The sequence below is a fragment of the Panthera uncia genome, chromosome F1, assembly GCF_023721935.1.
Source record: "Panthera uncia isolate 11264 chromosome F1, Puncia_PCG_1.0, whole genome shotgun sequence".
Classification (NCBI taxonomy): domain Eukaryota; kingdom Metazoa; phylum Chordata; class Mammalia; order Carnivora; family Felidae; genus Panthera; species Panthera uncia.
The window spans coordinates 64,361,116-64,385,554 of NC_064813.1; the positions used below are offsets into that span (position 1 = coordinate 64,361,116).

Here is a 24,439-nt window from a genome sequence, read left to right on the forward strand (position 1 = left end):
GAGGAAGAAGAAGGAGGAGGAGGATGAGGAAGAAGAAGGAGGAGGAGGGTGGAGGAGGAGAAGAAGAAGAATTGTGCTGTGACAGACAGACAGCTCTGACACAGTCAGGGTGAAGGCGGACATCTAGAAGAAGCCAGGGGCATAAGAGTGGTGATTATTTCCTCTTCTGTGAGGGCTTCCCAAACAGTGGCAGGCACCAGGTTCTCACTCTGGGGATGAGAGTGGGGTGATGCCATTCACCCCCCTTCAGCACTGTTTAGTCTCAGTAAGCAAAACAGTGCCACCCAGGGGAGGCTGGAGCCTCTGATACCAAGCCCCACCCTCCTGGACCCAGCAGATGCATTCTCCACTAGGACAAGTCCCCCTGAGAATCAACACAGATTGCCCCTTTCCCAGAAGACAAGCATAAATACCTCTCACATACCAAGTCTACTGATCATAGAGTGCTACAAAGCACTCTGTGAATCCAGCTTCCTTTTTATTGTTTTTTTTTACTTTTTTATTTATTTTTTATTTTATTAATTTATTTTTCTCTTATTTTTTGATCAAACTTCTTTTAAAAAGAAGACCAAAACACACATAGAATATAGCTTCCCTTTTTAGTTTTATTAATTATCATCATTATTTGGATCTAGCTACTTTAGCAAGCAGACCAAAACACATATAGGATTTAGCTTCCTTTTATTTTTTTTTTTTTTTTTGGAATTTTTCTTAATGTACCCATTACTCACAGGAACAGAAATAATATAGACTTCATTAACAAAAAAACAAAAAACAAAAAAGCAGTGACCCAGACTAAATGACAAGATGGAGTAATTCACCCCAAAAAGGAACAAGAAGAAGAAACAGCCAAGTATTAAATCAATACAGATACAAGTGAATCGTTGGAACCAGAATTTAAAACAATAATCATAAAAATTCTATTTGGTCTTAAGGAAAGTATAGAAGACATCAGAGAGTCTCTTACTGTAGAGATAAAAGAACTAAGACCTTTTAGGAAGAAATTTTAAAATGCTATAACTGAGATGCAAAGCTAAGTGGATGCAATGACAATGAGGATAGATGATGCAGAGAAACAAATAAGCAAAATAGAAGATAAAATTATGGAAAATGATGAAACTGAAAGAAAGTGGGAAATAAAGGTATTGGATCATAAATGGATACTTAGAGATCTCAGGAACATCTTAAAGCATAACATTCATATCATAGGAGTCCCAGAAGATGAGAAGAAAAATGAGCAGAAGGTTTATTTGAACAAAGTATAGCTGAAAACTTCCTTAATCTGGGAAAGGAAACAGACATCAAAATTCAAGAAGTGCAGAGAACTCCTATTAAATTCAACCAACCTGGCCATCACCAAGACATAGTCAGACTCACAGAAAACACAGACAAGGAAAGAATCCTGAAAGCAACAAGGGGGGAAAATTTCCTTAATCTATAAGGAAAACAGAGCAGGTTTGTAACAGCTCTGTTCATACTAATGTGGCAGGCCAGAAGGGAGTGGCAAGATAAATTCAATGTGCTAATTCAGACAAATGTGCAGCCAAGAATACTTTATCCAGCAAGGCTGTCATTCAGAATAGAAGGAGATATAAAGTGTTTCCCAGACAGACAAACAAAGACTCAAAGATTCACGATCACTAAATCAGCCTTGCAAGAAATATTAAAGGGGACTCTTAGAGTGGGGGAAAGGACCAAGCAACAAAGACTAGAAAGGAACAGAGAATACCACCAGAAATGCCAATTTTACAGGCAACACAATGGCACCAAATTCATCTCTATCAATAATCACGATGAATGTAAAGAGAATAATGTTCCAATCAAAAGACATAGGTTATCAGAATGCTTAAAAACAAGACCCATTTATATGCTGCCTACAAGAGACTCATTTAATACCTAAAGACATCTGCAGATTGCAAGTGAGGGAACAGAGAATGATCTGTCATGCAAATGGATGTCAAAAGAAAGCCAGAGAAGCCATACTTATACAAGACAAACTAGATTGTAAACCAAAGACTGGAACAAGAGATGAAGAAGTGCATTGTATCATATATAAGGGGGTCTATCCATCAAGAAGATCTAATTTAACTACTTATGCCCCCACTGTGAGAGCACCCAAATATATAAAACAATTAATGACAAACGTAAAGAAACTCACTGATAATAATACCATAATAGTAGGAGATATTAACACTCCACTTACAACAATGGACAGATCATATCTAAGTAGAAAATCAACAAGGGAATAATGACTTTGAATAACACGCTGGACCATATGGACTTAACAGATAATTCAGAACATTCCATCCTACAACAGCAGAACACACATTCTTTTCAAGGGCAAAGAGTACATTCTCCAAAAGAGATCACATGCTGAGTCACAAATCAGCCTTCAACAGGTATAAAATATTGAAACCATACCACGCATATTTTTAGACCCCAACACTATGACACTTGAAGTCAACCACGAGAAAAATTTTGTTAAGATCACAAATACATGGAGAATAAACAACATTCCACTAAATTTCCCAGAAAATTAAAGATGAAATAAGAAAAATACACAGGACCAAATAAAAATGAAAAGACGACAGTTCAAAACCTCAGGGATTCAGTAGTGGCAGTCCTAGAGGGTAGTATATTGCAATACAGGCTTATGTCAAAAGAAATAAAATACTCAAATACACAGCTCAATATTACACCTAAAGGAGCTAGAAAAGAAATAGCAAATAAAGCTTAAAGCCAGCAGAAAGGGGGAAATAAAATATATTAGAGCAGAACCAAACAATATAGAAACAAAGAAAAATACGGGTAGAACAGATCAAAAAAACTATGAGCTGGCCCTATAAAGAATTAATAAAATTGATAAACTCTAGCCAAACTTAGCAAAAAGAAAATAGAAAGGACCCAAATAAATAAAATCACGAATGCAAGAGGAAAGATCACAACCAACATCACAGAAATACAAACAATTACGAGACTACTATGAAAAATTATATGCCAACAAGCTGGACAATCTGGAAGGAATGGAAAGTTCCTAGAAACAAAACGGGAAGAAATAGAAAATTTGAACAGACCCATATCCAACAACAACAAAAAAAATTGAATCACTAATAAAAAATCTTTCACCAGACCAAGGGACAGAGCCAGATGGCTTCCCAGGGGGTTTCTACCAGACAATTAAAGAGTTAATACCTATTACCACAAACTGTTCCAAAAATTGGAAACAAAACTTCCAAACTCATTCTAGCAAACCAGCATTACCTTGATTCCAAAATCACACAAAGACTCCACTGAAAAAAGAGAATTATAGGTCAATATCCCTGAAGAACATGGATTCAAAAATTCTCAACACGATAATAGCACATCAAATACAATAACACGTTAAAAGAATTATTAACCACAATCAAGTGGGATTTATTCCTGGGTTGCAAGGCTGGTTCAATATTCGCAAATCCATCAGTGTGATACAGCACCTTAGTGGAAAAAAGGATAAGAACCATACGATCATCTCAATAGATGCAGAAAAAGCATCTGACAAAATACAACATCCATTCATGGTAACAACCTTCAAAACAGTAGTGATAGAGGGAACATACCACATATCATAAAGGCCACCTATGAAAGACCCATAGCTCATATCATCCACAATGGGAAAAACTAAGAGCTTTTCCTCTGCAGTCAGGTACAAGACAGGGATATCCACCCTCACCATTATTATTTAACCTACTAGTGGAAGTCTTGGCCTCAGCAATCAGATAGCACAAAGAAATAAATGGTATCCATATGGTCAAGGAAGAAGTCAAATGTTCACCATTTGCAGACAACATGATACTCTATGTAGAAAACCGAAGACTCCACCAAAAGTTTGCTAGCACTGAATTCAGCAAAGTTGCAGGATATAAAGTCAATGTACAGAAACATGATACATTTCTATACTCCAATAACAAAGCCCAGAAATAGAAATCAAGGAATTGATCCCATTTACAATTGCACCAAAACCCATAAGATACCTAAGAATAAACCTAACAAAAGAAGTAAACAATCTGTTCTCTAAAAACAATAGAACACTTATAAAAGATATTGAACGGGGCACAAATAAACAGGAAAATATTTCATACCCATGCATTGGAATAACAAACACTTTTAAAATATCTATACCACCCAAAGCAATCTACATATTCCATGCAATCCTTATCAAAATGCCACCAGCATTCTTGACAGAGCTGGAACAATCAATCTTAACATGTGTGTGGAACCATAAAAGACCCTGAATAGCCAAAATACTTTTGAAAAAGAAAAGCAAACTGGAGGCATCATGACACTGAACTTCAAACTATATTACAAAGCTATAGTCATCAACACAGGAAGCTACTGGCACGAAAACAGACACATACATGAATGGAACAGATTAGAAAACCCACAACTATACAGTCAACTAAAGTTCAACAGAGCAAGAAGGAATATCCAATGCAAAAAATCTCTTCAACAAACATCGTTGGGAAAACTGGACATCAACATGCCGAACAATGATACTGAGCAACTTTCTTACACCATACATAAAAATAAATTTGAAATGGATGAAACACACAAATGTAGGACAGGAAACCATCAAATCCTAGAGGAGAACACAGGCAGCAACCTCCTCTTTGACATTGGTTATAGCAACTTCTTACTAGACAGGTTGCTGGAAGCAAGGGACAGAAAAGCTAAAATAAATTATTGGGACTTCATCAAAATAAAAAGTTTCTGTACACTCAAGGAAACTACCAACTAAAACTGAGAGCAGCCTAAGGAATGGGAGAGGATATTTGCAAATGACATATCTGATAAAGGGTTAGCATCCAAAATCTATAAAGAACTTATAAAACTGAACACCCATGAAACAAATAATTCAGTTAAGAAATGGAAAGAAGGCATGAATAGTCATTTTTCCAAAGAAGACATCGAGATATCTAACAGATATATGAAAAGGTGCTCAAAGTCACTCATCATCAGGGAAATACAAATCAAAATACCTCACAGCTATCAGAATGACTAAAATTAATAAAACACAGGAAACAACAGATGTTGGCAAGGATGCAGAGAAAGGGGAGCCCTCTGACACTGTTGATGGGAATGCAAACTGGCACAGTCACTATGGAAAACAGTGTGGAGGTTTCTCAAAAAGTTAACAATAGAACTACGCTATGATCCAGCAATTGTGCAACTAGGTATTTACCCAAAGGATACAAAAATACAGATTCAAAGGGGGTATTTATAGCATTATTATCAACAAGAGCCAAATTATGGAAAGAGCCCAAAAATGATGAATGGATAAAGAAGATGTGGTGTGTGTGTGTGTGTGTGTGTGTGTGTGATGGAATATTACTCAGTAATAAAAAAAAAAGAAATCTTGCCATTGACAATGACATGGATGGAGCTACAGTGTATTACGCTAAGTGAATAAGTCAGTCATACAAAGACAGATACCATCTGATTTCACTTGTGGACAAAACAGACATACATATGGGAAGGAAGAAAAAAGAAAAAACAGGGAAACAAACCATAAGACACTCTTTACGAAAAAGAACAAACTGAGGATTGATGGAGGAAGATGGGTGGGAGATGGGCTAGATGGGTAATAGGCATTAAATAGGGCATTTGCGATGAGCGCTGGTTGTTGTGTGTCAGCGATGAATCACTGAATTCTACACTGACTCACCAAGTGTGCTGTTGCTCCTGCTGACCCCTATCCATGTCACCCACAATGGCTTTGGGTAGAAGTTGGAGATGTGGCACACCAGAAGCAGATGGCCAGGACCAGGACTGTGGCTACTGGGCAGCCAGGCCTCTGGCCCCACTGGAGAGACAGGACAGGTGTTCTCAGACTGAGAGGGAAGATGTTCACATCAGTTAAGATACACATCTTTCCACCTCTCAAAACCTGGCACCATCTTCTCTCCTTCTTGGCCTCTTCTCTTCTGAAGTTGAGAAAATGTTGCAAATTTATGAGCAGGGAGAGAAAATGCTAGGAGGGAGGGAGCAGGACCGACCTTGTTGCTGGAGATATGCCTTCTCTGTGTCAAGAAGACCCAAGAGGAGACAGGGGCAGATGTCATTGATGTGTGCTTGTATTCTTAAGTGTAGCACATGGAACTGATTGAATACTTTGCAGACCTCCTGAGCCCTCCTTCCTCCCTTTGGAGATGGCCACCATGACGTGTTCTGGAAGCTCATGAGATCTGATCCTTGAAACACAATCCACATGAAGCCTAGTGATGCTTCTCCAAAGTGCAACTCACAGCCTCCTGACAGCTATACCTTAAGGGGATCTGGGGAAGAGAGGTTGTGAGTTACAGGAAAGGGGAGGGAAAGAGATGAAATGAGATGAGTGGAAGCCAAGGATGGCTGAAGCCGAGGGAGAAGTTGAGGGTATTGGACGGAATGGAGCCAAGTTTGGTTTGAATGGAGGATCATACAGAGGGGAAGAAGTCAATAATTGAGGAAGGAACAACTGTTGGAGGAGAGATAGGAGAGGTGTGGACAGAGAACAGGGAAGGGTTCCACAGGAGAGCTGGGATAAAACCACCCAAAGTTAAGGGAGGGCCGTGGGTACAGGGAACACATAGACAGAGGCCACTGAGGGGATTAAATGGGGAAAAATGCAAATTTCAAGGATCAGTTACAGAGGGAAGGACTAGAAGGTATCTGAATGGAGGCCATGGAAAGGGGTGGTTACAGGGGACACAACTTGGAGACATGAGAGCACAGCCTAAGTTCAATGAGAGGAAGGGAAGTAGCAGAAAACATGAAGCTTTTCAAGATCAAGCTCTGGCTTCTGCTCCCTACCCAGGCTGGTGTGATTCAGGTTTATGATGGGGAGACATGAGAGTCAGAAGCAAGTGGAGGTTTTTTCCTGGAGGAAGAAGAAACTGAAGGAAACACACACACCTGCCACTTTCATCCACCTGCCCTGAGGGATCACAACACATATTCAAGCTGCCATTACCTGACACGGTCCTGAAATATCAGAGGAAATCTAATTTAGCATGTATGAAATTTCCTTTCATGTTCCATCGGCTTCTTGTTACCGAAGTTGCCATTGGACCAGGGCCGCAGGAAAATGACAGTGCCAGTCTTGCTGTCCCAGCCATGAACCTACAGCTCTTCCAGCCAAGCGGAGCCCAGAATTTTGTGTTCAGGAATGGTTAGAAAAAGATGTTGTCAACATGGTTCAAAAAGAGATGGGCTCGTGGAAGCCTGTGCCAGAAGAACAGATAGACCAAGAAAAGGAGGGCATTCAGAAGGAGAGAGAATGCAGAAGAAAGGTGCTGGGGAGGGGCACTGAAATCTGGAGGACAGGGAGCCATAGTTCCCTCTGGAGACATGTGCTGCCCCAGAGCCCCGAATTTGCCACCCATTATTCAAAAGACAGAGGGCCCTGTGGTCAGGGATTCTCAGGAAGGAAGGAAGCTGACATCCCGCACTCCCCAGGTATGTGCTGGGGAACTGCACCACGAGTGTCCATACACACGGGCACAAGTGCACAAATGTGCACACACACTGAGAGTCACACGCAAATGCATACACCTAGACATACATATAAACATGGAAATGCAGACTCACAGACACGCACACACAGACACCTACACACACATACTCATACATACTTACACACACATGCAGACACATCACACACACATACACTCTCTGAGCAGGGCCACCGTCCTCACCATCATCACTGTCACCACCTGGGACAAGAATCTTAAGCAACACCAGTTGCAACAACAGCATCTTATGTGCAGATGTTCTTTCTTTCTCTCCGAAAGTGGGTCTTTGGTGTCTGTTCTCACAAACCTCCCCACACGCAGCCCCTCTCTTCTGACTTCCTTCTCAACACACACGCCTGCCCTGAGTCTCCGCGACAATGCAAATGGGCTCCGCCCTCAACCCTGGACACCTACTCAGACTCTCACTTCCCCTCTGGGTCTGACCCTCCTCTCGGCTTCCAGCTTCTCCCTGTCACCAGCCTCCATTCTGTTTCCCGAGGTCCTAACTCAGGTGCTGGGGACCAAGTCTTGGGTGGCATGGAAAAGGGACCCTACCTCTCGTGCCTTTTCTCCTCATCCAGACAGTAACCCATGAAAACACACAGTTCCCAGCACCCACCCTGGAGTCTGCTGTCACCCTGTCCCTCGTGCCCTTGGAACACCCCCATGGACTTCCTTCCCTGTCTCACCCCCGCCCCAGCCCATCCACATCTCTGATGTGTCACTGCTTGTGTTAAAAAACAAAACCAACCAGGTTAATTTGAAGATCGAATTGGTGGTATTGAGTGAGTCATTAGTCAGGCAGCATCTCATCTGGAAGAAAGAGGGAGGCTCCCAGAAGTTGTACAAATGGGAGGTTTTTGTCAGAAGGAATTTAGCAAAAGAAGAGAGAGCAATGGCTGAGGGAATGTCACCTTCCCTTAATTGTGAAGATGAACTATACATTTTGGTGTGCTGACTTTTAACGTGCAGACTCTAGACTAAAACAAATCTGCTGGAAACAATATTTACTCAAGTGGTGACCCTTGCTGGTGTTTGCCCTCTCACAATCTGGACTCAGTGTTTCTACCCGGATCTCAACATCCAACGGGGCCTGGCAAGTGGTAGGTGCCCAACGATTATCTCTGAATGATTGAATAATTCACTTCAGGCATCAAAACATTCTTAAGATTATGGACTTCTTCGACATAAAGATCTTTGAAGAATCAAAAAGTGGTGGCTGTAATCTGACCTGATGAAATGAGAATCTTGCCCATTTTCTTTTGGATGCAAGCATATGCTAATAACCATGAAGTTCACACAGAGGGTCCTACGGCAAATCTACAATGAGAAATCATGGGAATTTATAGTGTGTGGACTTAATAGAGTGTTCTGGAATCATGTATCCAGATTCCCTTCCTACTGTTCCTGCTAGAATGTTCCATGCTTGTCTTATCATGAGTTGGCCGTGATGGACACGCTGACCTTCTACCTCCTTGGTGTTCTTAAGTGTTTAAAGGCTCTTAAGTATTTGTTTGTGCTTTATATCTTCCAGATAATGTGTTTGGGCTATTGGTCTTGTTATTTTTTGGTTGACCGGTAAGCAGAAATAACCTCAGGCTAATGAGAGATAGACAATATTTTTTGGAATGTTCAGATTGGAATGCAGAAAGAAGAGCTCACTCCCACACTTAAGATTTTGAAAGGCTGGATAATCAAAATGGCTTCTCCTGAGTCCATCAGAGCAGAAGGATCAGAGCAACTTGTTAACGTAAATACCAGAGAAATACAGACTCATCAAAAAAATAGGGCATGCAAACCCTTGCTTACCTGGGACAGATGCCAGAGGTTCTATAAGCCAGAAGGAATAATTCAGCTACAATTGCTAACAATTGACTGAAAGCAAGCAGAGTCCTGGGAGGTCCTGAGAGTCACAGACTCAGGAAATTCACTATATCTCCAGGATTTTGCCCACCAACCTCCCAGGGGTTCCAGATGGAATGGAGACCAGGATATGGACCAGAGAACTTCTTTCTGGTGGTACAAGCTTGAGGTCTGACAGCAGCTCCCTCCTGTAAAGGGCTGGAAGGCTACTATTCCCCACACAGAAAGGAGCCTTCACTGGGTGTGGGAAGGGCAGGGAGCCCCACTACCTCAGGGCACAGTGAGCCACTCTGCACGTGGGGGGAGGGGCAGTGGGGGAAGGGACAGGAACACACCTTGTCCCAGACTAAGAGGCTCCATCTTCTGAGGCAAAGGGGGAACTCTCGGAAGGCCCAGTCCCCAAACTGAAACACAAAGCACCTGGCTGAGGATGGGACTGGACCAGAGCAGAGGTAGTGTCCCCCTCTCTGTCCCAAGCAGACCAGCCATCAGGGAACCAAGGGCAGCTCCTGCTGGTGGGGGGACAAGACGATGAAGATACACAGCCTTGAGCCACATCCTATTTGAAAAAGAAAATCTCAGACCCAAAAGAATGTCATAAACTGAGTTCCCACCCTGGGACTTCATACCCAATTGAACAAATTTCACAACCCCAGAAATGTAGTCTTACCCAGGCAGGCAGGAAAGTTTTCTTTCCATAGAGCAATGGGTCTGTCTCCTGCGTCCTCTCCAGCCCCCGATGATAAGACACGCACATTGTTCTTCCCCCAAGAAAGCAGGTCTGACTCCTGGAAGGCTTCTCATTTGCTGCTAATTCCCCGGCCCCACCCTCCCCCTATAAAAGCCTTCATTTGTACAACCTCTCTGAGTGTCCACCTCTGTGCCAAATGGGGTGATGTGCGATTCATGGATCATTTAATAAAGCAATTATTGGTCAAGTTTATAAGGTGAAATTTTCTTATTTTAAGAGTTCTGAAGTTTACCTCTGGATGATTAAATATAGACATCAAAAAATAAATAAAATAAAAGCTTGGAGGACAATATTATTCATTATATCTTAAATATCTGGGCACAAGCTGCTTCTCATATGTTTTGAAACCAGTCTCAGAGAATATGTTTACCATACAAACAGGAAAAGCTGAGGAAGTCATAAAGGAAGGAAGGAAGGAAGGAAGGAAGGAAGGAAGGAAGGAAGGAAAGAAGGAAGGGAGGAACAGAGGGAGGGAATGAGGGTGGGAGGGAGGAAAGAAGGGAGGGAGGGAGGGAGAAAGGGAGGGAGGGAGGACAGGAGGAAGGAAGGGAGGGAGGGAGGAAGCAAGGGAGGAAGGGAGGAAGGTGAAAGAGCGGACCTACGCACGTCAACTCCATCTTGTTCTGTGTCCTCCACCTTGAGTGACTATGTCCCCGACATGGCCCCCTTTCCGGGAAAATCGCAGAAACCTCAGACCGCGCCTCCTCCCCTTGAGTAACCTCCTGCTCACCTGTTCAAACTTCCTGATCAAAACATGCCCGGCAACCTGCGTAATGGGACTCCGACCCTTCCCCAGCCAATCGGCTGAGGCCACGACCCTTCCCCAGCCAATCGGCTGAGGCCACGACCCTTCCCCAGCCAATCGGCTAAGGCCACAACCATTACCTCACCAACTGCCCCTAGACCCCTATAAAACCTTTGTGCTTTTGAAACTCTCTGGTTCTCTACGGCATCTCACCGCTGCGTCGGTGCAGGTAGGGGATTGAGCTCGAGCTAGCTCGAAGAAAGTTTCTTTGCTTTTGCATCGGACTCGGCTCCATGGTGGTCTTTGGGGATCGCGAATTCTGGGCATAACATTTGGGGGCTCGTCTGGGATCCCCAAGACCCCCGAGGGACCCCCCACCCGGAGAGCCTGACTGGCCACGGTTAGTGTATGTTCGTTCCGTCTTTTCTGTGTGAGCTCATTTCTGAAATTCTGGTAGTGTCTGGCATGGTCTAAGTGGATGCACTGGAGGACCACGGGCCAGGAGTTTCAGAAGACGTTCCAATCCTCCCTTCTGGAGGGACGTGGATTGCCCTCAAAGGTCTGAGACGAGGCGGGTCGCTCCCGCCAGTCAGCATGAGACCATCGTCTAGCTTTCAGTTTTGCTTCCACGGAGTTGGAAGACTGTCTGTAGGGGCCCTCTGTTTGTTTCTGTGTTTCTCTGTTTTGTTCTGTGGACTTACTGGACGGACGTTATGGGACAGACTCAGACTGCTCCTCTAAGTATTATTATTGATCACTTTAAGGATGTGAGAGGAAGAGCTAACAACCTCAGTGTGGAAGTCCGAAAGGGTCGGTGGCAGGTTTTTTGTTCTAGTGAGTGGCCAGCTTTCAATGTTGGATGGCCACCAGAGGGAACCTTCGAGACCTCCCTACCATCCACCGAGTCAGGGGTATCATCTCTCTGCCTAAGACTGGCCATCCTGATCAGCTCCCTTACATTATCACTTGGCGGGACCTTGTAAAAGACCCACCCTCTTGGCTTAAGCCCTTCCTAGCCCCGCTCCCTCCGGAGCCAAAACCCATTCTTGCTTTGCAGGGGACAGAGAAGAAGGAGAACAAGAAAAGTCTTACCCAACCTTTAATACCCCTCTACCCTGTCCGACGGGGAGGAGGACTGAAGGCGAATTAATTTTTCCTCCCCCATATAACCCCCCTAGGATGCTGGAAGAACACCATCCTCCCCCTCCGGGGGAGGCAGACGCTGTTCTGAGAGTGGGAGGTGGAAATGCTCCAGTGGGAAGCCCGCCCTTTACCAGACAAAGGGCTCAGAGGGAGCAATCCGCCTCCGCCGCCGACTCCACTATTCTGCCCCCGCGAGCCACCGGACCCCCAGATGCAGAGGGGAATCAGCCCCATCACTATTGGCCTTTCGCCACTAGTGACCTCTACAATTGGAAAGCTCAGAATCCTAAGTTTTCCGAGAAACCGGCAGGGCTTATTGATCTATTAGACTCTGTTCTTTTTACCCATCAGCCCACGTGGGACGATTGCCAGCAGCCTTTGCAGGTCCTGTTCACGACTGAAGAAAGAGAAAGAATCCTCAATGAGGCCCGAAAACTAGTTCCGGGTGCAGACAGGAATCCCACCACCAACCAGGCTCAGATAGATGCCTCCTTCCCCTTAACTTGGCCCCAGTGGGATTTCAACACAGCAGAAGGTAAGGATCAAAAAATACCCCATGTCTCAGGAGGCCCAGAAGGGGATCCAGCCACACAACCAGAGACTACAAAGCCTAGGGATACTAGTTCCTTGCCAGTCTGCCTGAACACCCCCCTACTGCCGGTCAAAAAGCCTCACACAAATGACTACCGACCGGTACAAGACCTCTGGGAAGTAAATAAGAGGGTCACGGACTTACACCTAACTGTTCCCAACCCATATACTCTCTTGAGCCCCTTGGCGCCCTCCAGGGTCTGGTATACTGTACTAGATTTAAAGGACGCCTTCTTCAGTCTGCCGCTGGCACCCCAGAGCCAACCCCTGTTCGCCTTCGAGTGGCATGATCCGGAGGAGGGCTACAGTGGGCAACTCACCTGGACACAACTGCCTCAGGGATTCAAAAATTCACCCACCATCTTCAACGAGGCACTACACGAGGACCTGGGTGTGTACAGAAGGGAGTACCCTGGCCTCACCCTTCTACAGTACATAGATGACATCCTGATTGCTGCCGACACGGCCAAAGACTGTGAGTGAGGGACCCAGGACCTGCTGGCTACCCTGGGGGCCTTAGGGTACCGGGCATCCACGAAGAAGGCTCAGATATGCAGGGAGAGGGTAAGTTACTTGGGATATATCCTGGAGGGCGGACAGTGGCGGCTATCAGATGCCAGAAAAGAAACTGTCCTAAAGATCCCTACTCCCACCTCCCGAAGAGAAGTAAGAGAATTCCTAGGATCGGCCGGCTACTGCCGCCTCTGGGTTCCAGGTTTTGCTGAGATAACCAGGCCCCTATATGAAGCTAACAAAGAGGGGGAAACATTTAAATGGGCTGAAAAAGAAGAAACTGCCTTTAATCGGTTAAAAAAGCTCTCCTAAGTGCCCCAGCCCTGGGCCTGCCAGACATTACGAAGCCCTTCCACCTCTTTGTAGACAAACATAAGGGAATAGCAAAAGGGGTTCTAACTCAAGCCTTAGGCCCCTGGAACCGCCCAGTGGTTTACCTGTCCAAGAAGATAGACCCAGTGGCTGCCAGCTGGCCGCCATGCCTAAGAATTATTGCGGCGACAGCACTCCTAGTCAAGGATGTAGACAAACTGACCCTAGGACAGGAGATCTGGATCACTACCCCACACGCCATTGAAGGGGTCCTGAAACAGCTTCCTGATAGATGGATGAGCAACACACGTATGACTCATTACCAGAGCCTCCTACTCAACCTTCCGTGGGTGTGGTTCCACCCCAGTGCGGCCCTCAATCCTGCAACCCTGCTGTCCGATTCTGACCTAGGTGCTCCACTACATGACTGTGCGGGAATCCTGGAACAAGTACATGGATTCCGGACGGACCTGACCGACCGGCCCCTCCCTGATGCCGAGGCTACTTGGTTCACTGATGGTAGCAGCTTTGTACGGGCCGGACACAGGTATGCGGGTGCAGCGGTGGTCACCGAAACGGACACCGTATGGGTGGAGGCTCTACCCTCTGGAACGTCAGCCCAGCGAGCAGAGCTCATAGCCCTCACCAAGGCGCTGACGCTGGGAGCTGGAAAACAGCTTAACATCTACACAGACAGCCGTTATGCGTTTGCCACAGCTCATATTCATGGGGCAATTTATCAGGAGAGGGGTTACTGACAGCAGAAGGACAGACTATAAAAAATAAACAGGAGATACTTGACCTGCTTATGGCCTTATGGCTTCCTGCCAAGCTAGCCATTATCCACTGCCAAGGGCACTAGAAAACTGATAACCCGGTAGCTAGAGGTAATCAAAAGGCTGACCAGGCAGCCAAGGCAGTAGCCCTTACTTTAGTCCCCACCATGACCATACAACTACCAGACCCGGGAGACCCAGTTTTACCAGACCAGCCCAAATACTCCCAGGAGGAGCCACAGCAGATCAAGAAACTCCCCATGGCCCAGGAGATAAAGGGATGGTCGTATACACCTAACAAGGAGCTCGTGCTGCCAGACCAGCTCGGAGTCTCAGTATTAGAGCACATGCATCAGTCTACTCACATGGGGGCCCGAAAATTAAAAGACTTAATCCGACATGCCAGAATCAAGATGCACCAACAGGACACCAAAATAGAGCAAGTTGTATCTGCCTGCAAGACCTGCCAACTCACCAACGCGAAAGCCACATCAAATAAAGGAACCAGGCTCAGAGGCACCAGACCGGGAGCCCAATGGGAAGTCGACTTCACTGAAGTCAAACCAGGAAAGTATGGTTATAAATATCTTTTAGTATTTACAGACACCTTCTCTGGCTGGGTGGAGGCATACCCAACCAAGCATGAAACGGCTCAGACGGTGGCTAAGAAGCTACTGGAAGACATCTTACCCAGGTATGGTTTTCCTGCCATGATAGGATCAGACAATGGACCAGCTTTATCTCGCAGGTAACACAGGCAGTAGCCAAGGCGGTGGGGGCAAACTGGAAATTACCTTGTGCTTATAGGCCCCAGAGCTCAGGACAGGTAGAAAGAATGAATAGAACCCTAAAAGAAACCCTTACCAAATTAACCATGGAGACTGGCGGGGACTGGGTGACCCTCCTACCGTACACCCTTTACCGGGTTAGAAACATTCCTTACACTCTGGGTTTTACTCCCTATGAGATCATGTTTGGCAGGCCACCCCCTATTATTCCCAACCTTCTTGTTGAGTTTAAAGATCAAGAACTTTTTCTTTCCTTGAGAGGGCTCCAGAGGGCGCACGAGGACATTTGGTCACGCCTCCGTGCCATCTATGAGGCTGGCCCAACCCTGACACCTCTTCAGTACAGGCCGGGAGACTGGGTCTACGTCAAGAGGCACCACCAAGAGACCCTCGAGCCGCCCTGGAAGGGACCCTACATCATGGTGCTGACAACCCCCACTGCTCTCAAAGTAGACGGCATCGCGACCTGGGTCCATCACACCCACGTTCGGCCAGCGGACCCCTCCTCGATCCGGAAGGACTTCGTCACGCGATGGGCTGTCAATTGGGACCAACACAACCCGCTCAAGCTCAAGCTACAACGCATTCAACCCACCTAATTTGGTAACTCTGTTAGCTCTGTTTGGCACTGCTCATGCTGCCGAGAGTCCCCATGCCCCCCAAAACATCACCTGGCAGATCATAGACACCAGCTCAGGGACAATACTTAATCAGACTTCCCAGAGCCACCCCAGGGACACTTGGTTCCCAGAACTTTGTGTAGATCTCCAAACTCTGTTCCCCTTGTCACCATACGCCCCCAGATTCCATGCACAGAACCTTTATTTCTATGTCTGCCCCGGCCACTCTCGCTCGAGCACATGCAGGGATGTGGCTGACTATTTTTGCGCCCCCTGGTCATGTGTCTCGATGGGCCACATCTGGTGGACCCCACCATGCACCAGAGATCTCATCGTGGTAAAGCGGCCCAGTGGCCCCCAACCACCATATGTCTGGGGGCGCGGTAATCCCATAGTTATATCCTTTAGAAGCCAAGGTAAAAAAAACAACAGGATGGGAGAGTGGAAAAACATGGGGACTCAGGATATAAGACCGGGTTAGGTCGGGAGCCAAAGACAAGGGAGCATTATTTACCCTCTGAATGCAAGCGACTCCCCTTACCCAGCAGTCCACCACGAGGGTAGGACCCAACCAAGTACTAGTTCCCCAACCTGCCCCCACCTGGACGGCCACTCCCAGAAACACCCAGGCCCCAGCCACACGGCCCTCCACATCCCGTCCCTACTAGAGAGTCACCTGCATCTCCTGACCCGGGTCACAACTTACTATCTGATGCAGACCTCCTGTGGAGCACGGTTGTCAGAGCATACCAGGTACTAAACACTTCTAGGCCCGACCTGACCAAGGCCTGTTGGCTCTGTCTAGATGTCTGGCCCCCATATTACGAAGGTATTGCCATTAAAGGCAATTATACAACAGCCTCCAACTCTAGCTCCTGCAGATGGCAGCAGGCTACTGCAAGACTAACCCTCCAGGCGGTAACGGGGCAAAGCACTTGTATAGGCCACGTACCCCCCAAGCAGTCACATCTCTGTAATGAAACCCAAACAGTCCCCAGGGAGACAGTGTATCTACTCCCCCCAGAAAATGCATGGTGGGCCTGTTCCAATGCCCTTACTCCCTGTGTCCACTCCCAGGTCCTTAACTCCTCGAAAGAAAGCTTCTGCATACACGTGCAGTTGATCCCCAAGTTAGTGTACCATTTGGGGGGAGAAATACTTAACAGGTTAGGCTCTGCTAACCCCCAAAGTAAAAGAGAGCCTATTACAACCTTAACTCTGGCTGTGCTCTTGGGATTGGGATTAGCGGGTGCGGGGACCGGAATATCCTCACTCATCATCCAGGACAAAAACTATGGAACCCTAAGGGCAGCCATGACTTAGACATAGAAAGAATTGAAAAATCAATTTCTTATTTACAGGAATCCCTTACTTCCTTATCAGAAGTAGTACTCCAAAACAGAAGGTTATTAAACTTATTATTCCTGCAGCAAGGAGGACTCTGTGCAGCCCTAGGGGAAGAATGTTGCTTCTATGTTGATCACTTGGGGAGTCGTAAAAGAATCTATGGCCCTCATAAGGGAAGGGCTGCAAAAACGGAAGTTAGAGAGAACAATCTCAGTCCTCATACGAGTCTTTGTTCAACTGGTCTCCCTGGTTAACTACCCTCATCTCGGCCCTTGCCAGACCCCTCGCCATCCTGCTCATACTAGCAACCCTTGAACCCTGTATAATCAACAGACTGGTCCGGTTTGTCGGGGACCGCGTGGAGTCCATCAAACTAATGGTCCTCCGTGCTAAGTGCGAGCCCCTAATAACAGAAGAGGACAAAATAGAAATGCAGCCAGTCCCATGACTGGGTCGGTAAGCTACATGATAAGGGGGAATGAAAGAGCGGACCTCCGCCGGCCGACTCCATCTTGTTCTGTGTCCTCCACCTTGAGTGACTATGTCCCCGACATGGCCCCCTTTCCGGGAAACTCGCAGAAACCTCAGACCAGGCCTCCTTCCCTTGAGTAACCTCCCGCTCACCTGTTCAAATTTCCCGATCAAAACACACCCGGCAACCTGCATATCGGGACTCTGACCCTTCCCCAGCCAATTGGCTGAGGCCACAACCCTTCTCCAGCCAATCGGCTAAGGCCACAACCATTACCTCACCAACTGCCCCTAGACCCCTATAAAACCTTTGTGCTTTTGAAACTCACTGGCTCTCTCCAGCATCTCACCACTGCATCGGTGCAGGTAGGGGATTGAGCTCGAGCTAGCTCGAATAAAGGCTCTTTCCTTATGCATCGGACTCGGCTCACTGGTGGTCTTTGGGGATCGTGAATTCTGGGCATAACGGAAGGAAGAAAGGAAGGAAGGAAGGAAGGAAGGAAGGAAGGAAGGAAGGAAGGAAGGAAAGAAGGAAGGAAGAGAGGAAGGAAGGAAAGAAGGGAAAAAGGGAGAGAGGAAGGGAGGAGGGAGGAAAGGAGGAAGGGAGGAAGGGAGGAAGGGAGGAAGAGAGGGAGGAGGGTAGGAAGGAAAAAATGAACATATTGTATGTAAAGGAAATCCATGGAAAATTTTCTGCCCTTTGAGGATTTAACTGCCATTGTCACAACATTTCCTGCTTCATGGAGGCTGGTGCAGCTTGTCTGTCATCCGTAGGAAAACCATGGAGTGAATTTTTACCAGTCACTTACTCAGCAGCAGAACCAGCAATGGATTCCCGACCAGTGGTTTGTTAGAAACCCATGAGAACACCCAGGATGGGGCCTCATCCAGATGTCAGGATTACCAAGCAAGACAGGGTAAGAGTGTGACAGATGAGGACACATGAAGAAAAAGGCAAGCAGGCAAGAAAAGAAATATTTTCAAGAACTCAGGGAGAGGAAGAGAGAAGTGAGGAAAAACATTGCAAGAAAAAGAGACATTAGCCCAACCTCCCCATGGACCACATCCACATCCATCAGAGAGGAGTGTCCAGTCACAAAAGACAGAAATCCACCCTGTGGAGCTGAAGACATACTGGAAATATATCAGCTGACGGAACTGAGAAGCCCAGGGTTGTTGGGGCTCCAGTCCCTTCTGTGGGTCTGTGTGTCTGCCTTCAGTTTCCTCATGTTTTGGTTTCATTGTGGCTGCTCTTTCTGGCTTCAATGAAGTATGATCACAAATGAAAATTGGGGGGGAGGCGCCTGGGAGGCTCAGTTTGTTAAGTGCCTGATCTCAGCTCAGGTCATGATCTCACCGTCCATGAGTTTGAGCCTTGTGTCCGACTCTGTACTGACAGCTCAGAGCCTGGAGTCTATCTCGGATTCCATCTCCCTCTCTCTCTGGTCCTCCCCACTCAAACTTTGTCTCTCTCTGTCTCTCTCTGTCTCTGTCTCTCTCTGTCTCTCAAAAATAAGTAAAAAATATCTAAAAACGTTTTAAATGAAAATTGTACCTTTGTACAGCATGCGGCTTCCTGACCAGCCAGGGAGGAAAGCTGGGAGGCACGATGGGCCACGTGGACCCCCGCCGACACTAACAGGAGCAGTAGAGACTACTACGTAACATGAACAAAGGTCCTCCTGATGAACGTCTTCCAACAACTTCTCAGAGACGACGGCCTGAAGAACTTCGGGAGCCCAGTGCACACGGGGCGTGTCGGGAGCTGGATACGAATGCCTCCGTGCGTAGCTGCAGAGCCTCCGGTGTGCCATGCGGCATTTTTTAAGAAAATGAAGAATTGGTCAAGAAAGCTTGCATTCAAGCAAACCATGAAAATCGATATTTTATGTAGCATTCCTCCCACATTTGAATACTTTTCATTGTTGAGCAATAAACTCTGTTCTCTCTAAAGAGCATAAAATGAAGTACACACTTGATGTGTGGTGTGTGTGCCCATGGTGACACGAGGCCCACAAGCACAGCAGGCAACACAGCCACCAGCTCCCATCTGGATGCTCTCCTTTCTCTTTCTTTTCTTTTCTTCTCATTCTTGCCATGAGAACGCTTCGGATCCACTCTCTTGGAAAAGTTCACGTGCGCAACTTCTCACCCTTCTTGCATGAAGGTGTCACCCTCAGCCTTGCTTCCCTGATGCTGAAAAATGGGTTGTAGTTGTTTCAGGCTTCATATCCCCACCTTATTATCCAGGACAAGAGACACCATCTCTTTCCCTGCCGTTGACCACAAGAGTCATAATGCCTCTGACCTGAGCCACCTGGAGCAGGCGTCTAGCCCTGAACCCTAACTCTGACCAAGGACAAGTAGCTTCTGTCTTGGCCTGAACTTGATGTAACCTGCCCATCCGTCATCCTGTCACATTGTCAAGGATACTTTCTCCTGAGAGACTCAAGGTGATCGGAGCCCAGGGCTACACCTGGGGGTGGAGTCAACCAACCAAACACCGCATGGTAGCCATGCGAGGGTGACAAGGTGGACTGGACCCTAGAGAACCAGTCAACAAGTCTAATTTAGGAGAGAAGTTTGGGGAAGTCCCATAATTTGCTCTCCCTTTCCCAATAATTTTCACCTTTGCCACCTCTCCCATCCTCAACGTTATTTTCCGTGAATGTCCACATGTGCAAATGTCTCAACTACTACAAACATGTCACAAGGCAAAAGAAAAAGAAAAACCTATGATATTGACAAAACTTCAACACAGATTTTATTGAGGGCATATTCCATGCAGGGGAGATTCCTTGCCAAGGATACAAATATTAAAAAGACATGGACCTCATCTCTAAAGTCCTAAGAATAAGAAAGGAAAGGACCCTAACTGTTGGTAACAAGGGCTGGGAGTCAGGAATAGATTTGCAAGTGCAGGAAAACGTGGGGCTAATTCCCGCCAAGCAAAAATTTCTTGACTTGTGAAGAAGGGACGGCTCACTGCAGGAAGTGGCTCATGGAGGTTTCTGGGACTTCATTTTACTCTAAGATACTTTTGATATTTAAGCCCCAGAATCAGGTCAGAACAACAAATTCTGCTAAATTACACTTTCCTCGTCTTGACAACTGATCACTGGGCAGAAAGAAAAGACAAAAGCTGCACACAGAGACTTGCAAGTCCATCATCTGAGCTGGGTTCAGGGACGTCCTGGTCCTGGGCTGGCTGGGAGGCCAGTGCACTGAGGTCTCCAGTGTGATTTCCTGGGAGGAACAGATTGGAAATGCTCTGCAGCAGGTGGAGGTGAGGACTCCAGGGGAAACGGCGTGGTGAGGAGGAGGGCTGAGGACAGACAGAAAGGTGGGGACATAGTTGGGAAAGAGCAGGAAGGTGGTTCCAGACTTACCAGCGCTTCCAGAGCCAGAACGCAAGACCTGCCAGAAGCACCAGGGGCACGACCACCGCCAGGAAGACCAAGCCCACAGGGCGGTGCTCCTCTGTGGGTTTGGTGCACAGAGGGTGTCATTTCCCATCCACCCCGGGTTGACCTGCACCTTCCTGGTCCCTTTTGCTCCCGTCACCCTCTGTCTCACCAACACCCTTCCTCTTTCTCTTTTCCCATCCCTGTTCAGTGATGGACTTCACCCAACCCTTTACTTCCTCCCACATCCATAGGACCCTCACCCTCAGCTCTCCATTTCTTGGGTTCTTACATTTCTGTCCTTTATGGTCTGGAGTCCCCAGAATCCTAAATGTTTCATCTCACTCTCCTGCTCTGCTTCAGGACCACCCACCCCTTTTCCCAGCTGGACCCCTACCCTTTCTCACCCCAGTAGAGGATCATGTCCTGGCCTCCTAGACTGCTGTGTCTCACTCGGCAAGACAGGCCAGCTGCCTCTCTGGCTTCCACATCCAAGGACGTCTGAAGATACCATGTCCCATCAGCATGGGGCAAGATGTCACCTCGCCGGGTTCCCTGGTGCTCCTCCTCACCCTGCATCCACGTCACCCATACTGGCTTTGGGTAGAAACCAGAGACGTGGCACACAAGGAGCAGATGACCAGGACTGGGACTGAGGCCAGTGGACAGCCAGGCTTCTGGCCTCACTGTAGAGACAGGACAGGAATTCTCAGACTGAGAAGGAAGATTTTCACATCACTTTAGATACACACATCTTTCCACCTCTAGAAACCTATCACCATCATCACCTCTCTCCCTTGCCCCCTTCTCCCCTGAATTTGAGGAAATGGTGCAAATTTATGAGTGCAGAGTGAGAATTCTTGGAAAGAGGAGGCAGGACTGACCTTGTCGCTGAAGATCTTCCTTTCCTGCATCAAGAAGACCCAAGAGGTAACAGGGGCAGGCGTCATTAATACTTGCTTGTATTCGTAAGTTGACCACATGGTACTGATTGAATAGTTTGGAGACCTGCTGAGCCCTCCTTCCTCCCTTTGGAGATGGCCACCATGACGTGTTCTGGAAGCTCACGAGATCTGATCCTTCATATGCAATCTGCATGAAGCCTACTGACCGTTCCCCAACATGTAGCCCACAGCCTTTTGCCACCTGTACCTGAAAGGGATCTGAAAAGGGAGGCTCTGGGTTACAAGAAGGGGGAGGGAAAGAGATGAAATGAAGTGAGTAGAAGCCAACGATGGGTGAATCAGAGGGAGAAGTTGAGCGTATTGGAGGGAATGGAACAAAGTTTGGTTTGAGTGGAAGTTCAGACAGATGGGAAGTGGTGGTCACCGGAGACAGAGGTAGAGGTAAATTACTGGAGATGGAACAAATGTCTTAGGGGAAACAGGAAGGATGTGGGCAGAGAACAGGGGAGAGCTCCGTGGGAGAGCTGGGATAAAATCATCTAGGGTGAAGGGAGAGCACTGGGTATAGGGAACACGTAGACAAAGTTTGCTGACGGGATTGAATGGGGAGAAAAGCACATTTCAAGGATCTGTCACACAGTGAAGGAGAGGGATGTGCCTGGCTAGAGGCCAGGGAATGGGGTAATCACAGGAGAAGCTAGTGGAGAAACTCGAGCACAGCCTGAGGTCAATGAGACAAGGGGAAGTAGCAGAGAACATGCAGCTTTTCAAGATCAGTCCCAGTTTCTGCCCCCTGAACACACGGTTTGATTCCATTTTATGATGGGAATATGAGGTTCAGAAGCCAGTGGAGGCTCTTTCCTGGAGGAAAAAGAAACTCAAGACACATACACCAGCCACCTCTATCCCACCTGCCCTGAGGGAACTGAACTCACATTCAAGCTGCCATTCACTGACATGGTCCTGAAAGATCAGAGGAAATCTGATGGAGAATGTATAAAATGACTTTTCTTGTTCCATTAGCTCCTCATTGCTGAAGTTGCTCCTGGACCAGGGCCGCAGAAAACTGAAAGCACCCGTCTTGCTGTCCCAGCCATGAGTCTGCAGTTCATCCAGCCAAACTGAGCCCAGATTTTGTGTCCAGGAATGGTTGTAAAAGGATGTTGTCAAGATGGTTCGAAAGGAGACTGGCTCCTGGAAATCTGTGCCACAGGAACAGATAGACTGAGGAAGAGAATGGCATTGGGAAGGACAGAGAATGCAGAATTGAGGTGCCAGGGAGGCCACCAAAATCTGGAGGACAGGGAGCCATAGTTCTCTCTGGAGACATGTGCTGCCCGGGAGTCCTGAGCTTCATACCCTTCATTTAGAAGGGCAGAGGGACCTGGGGTCAGAGACGCTCAGGAAGGAACCAGGCTGACATCCCTCACTCCCCAGGTGTGTGGCGGGGAACCTACACCACAAGTGCACACACAGGTATGTGCACAAACCCACTGACACACCCACACACTCAGATTTATACATGTATGCACACACATAGATAAATATGCAAACATACATACATGCGGACACAGACTCACACACAGGGACCTATACGCACACACTTACACACACATGCAGACACACAAGCACACACATGCACACATGTGTACACACTTGCACAGGACGCACAGACTTGCACACGTGTGCACGTATGACACACATGCGCGCGCGCACACCCACACACACACACAGACACACGCTCCCACCGGGAGTCCTCACCGTCGTCAGTGTCACCACCTGGGACAAGAACCGTGAGCAACACCAGTTGCAACAACAGCATCTTATGTGCAGATGTTCTTTCTTTCTCTCCGAAAGTGGGTCTTTGGCGTCTTTTCTCACAAACCTCCCCACACACAGCCCCTCTCTTCTGACTTCCTTCTCAACACACACGCCTGCCCTGTGTCTCCGCGACAATGCAGATGGGCTCCGCTCTCAACCCTGGACACCTACTCAGACTCTCACTTCCCCTCCGGGTCTGACCCTCCTCTCGGCTTCCAGCTTCTCCCTGTCACCAGCCTCCATCCTGCTCCCTGAGGCCCTAATTCAAGTGCTGGGGAGCAAGTCTTGCATGGCATGCAAAAGGGACCCTACCTCTCGTGCCTTTTCTCCTCATCCAGACAGTAACCCATGAAGACACATGGCTCCCCAGCACCCAGCCCTGGAGCCTGCAGTCACCCTGTCCCTCGTGCCCTTGGGTCACTCCCCATGGACTTCCTTCCCTGTGTCACCCCCACCCCAGCCCATTCACATCTCTGACTTCTCACTGCCTGTGTTCAAATACAAAATCAAGCAGATTGATTTGAAGGTCACCTTCCCTTAATTGGGAAGATAGGGGTCTAATCATGCAGATGACCTCCCCTCCTTGTGGGATGGAGAGGGAGAGGGTCCATGTGACAGAGGACCTTATTGGCACTAACCAGAGGATTCTTCACTGATAGGGGAAGACTTACATTTCTGGGCAAGTTTGGAACTGCACTTAGGTTAGCTGTTCAACAAGGTTTGGGGAGTTGGCCTGGCCCAAGCCGCCATTTTGTGCCCATGGTTTCCTTTTTAACTCTTGCTCTATTTGCGTTTCCAGATTCCCCCACCATCGCCTGTGGAACAGTGTCAGCACCCACCAATACGCCATTATTCTGAGG

The 24,439-nt window shown here is 47.3% G+C and overlaps 2 protein-coding genes and 2 pseudogenes across 2 annotated transcripts in view; all 4 read right to left on the reverse strand.

The window, feature by feature from the left end:
• The window catches only part of LOC125925649 (T-cell surface glycoprotein CD1a-like), a 20,451-nt pseudogene extending 10,244 nt beyond the window's left edge, over positions 1–10,207 (reverse strand).
• Positions 1–24,439, reverse strand: part of LOC125925637 (T-cell surface glycoprotein CD1a-like) — a 170,546-nt gene that overhangs the window by 37,839 nt on the left and 108,268 nt on the right. The gene's annotated exons all lie outside the window — the stretch shown is intronic.
• Positions 5,621–7,826, reverse strand: LOC125925641 (T-cell surface glycoprotein CD1a-like; annotated as a pseudogene).
• On the reverse strand, positions 20,191–24,115 carry LOC125925638 (T-cell surface glycoprotein CD1a-like). The gene is made up of 6 exons (XM_049634739.1): positions 23,520–24,115; positions 22,694–22,960; positions 21,738–22,016; positions 21,261–21,539; positions 20,839–20,929; positions 20,191–20,695 (listed from the first exon to the last, which is right to left on the reverse strand). The coding sequence occupies exons 1-6, from the start codon at positions 23,578–23,580 to the stop codon at positions 20,632–20,634; spliced, it is 1,041 nt and encodes a 346-aa protein (XP_049490696.1). The 5' UTR covers positions 23,581–24,115; the 3' UTR covers positions 20,191–20,631.

Bases quoted from the DNA above. Each gene is read 5' to 3' on its own strand.
- LOC125925638 (XM_049634739.1), bottom strand. From the start codon at position 23,580: ATGCTGTTGTTGCAACTGGTGTTGCTCACGGTTCTTGTCCCAGGTGGT. The intron at 21,540-21,737 runs GTCAGTCCTGCC...CTGTCTCTACAG, and splicing joins GGAAGATCTTCAGCGACAAG to TGAGGCCAGAAGCCTGGCTG. The intron at 20,930-21,260 runs GTGAGAAAGGGT...CCAAACCCACAG, and splicing joins GGACATGATCCTCTACTGGG to AGGAGCACCGCCCTGTGGGC.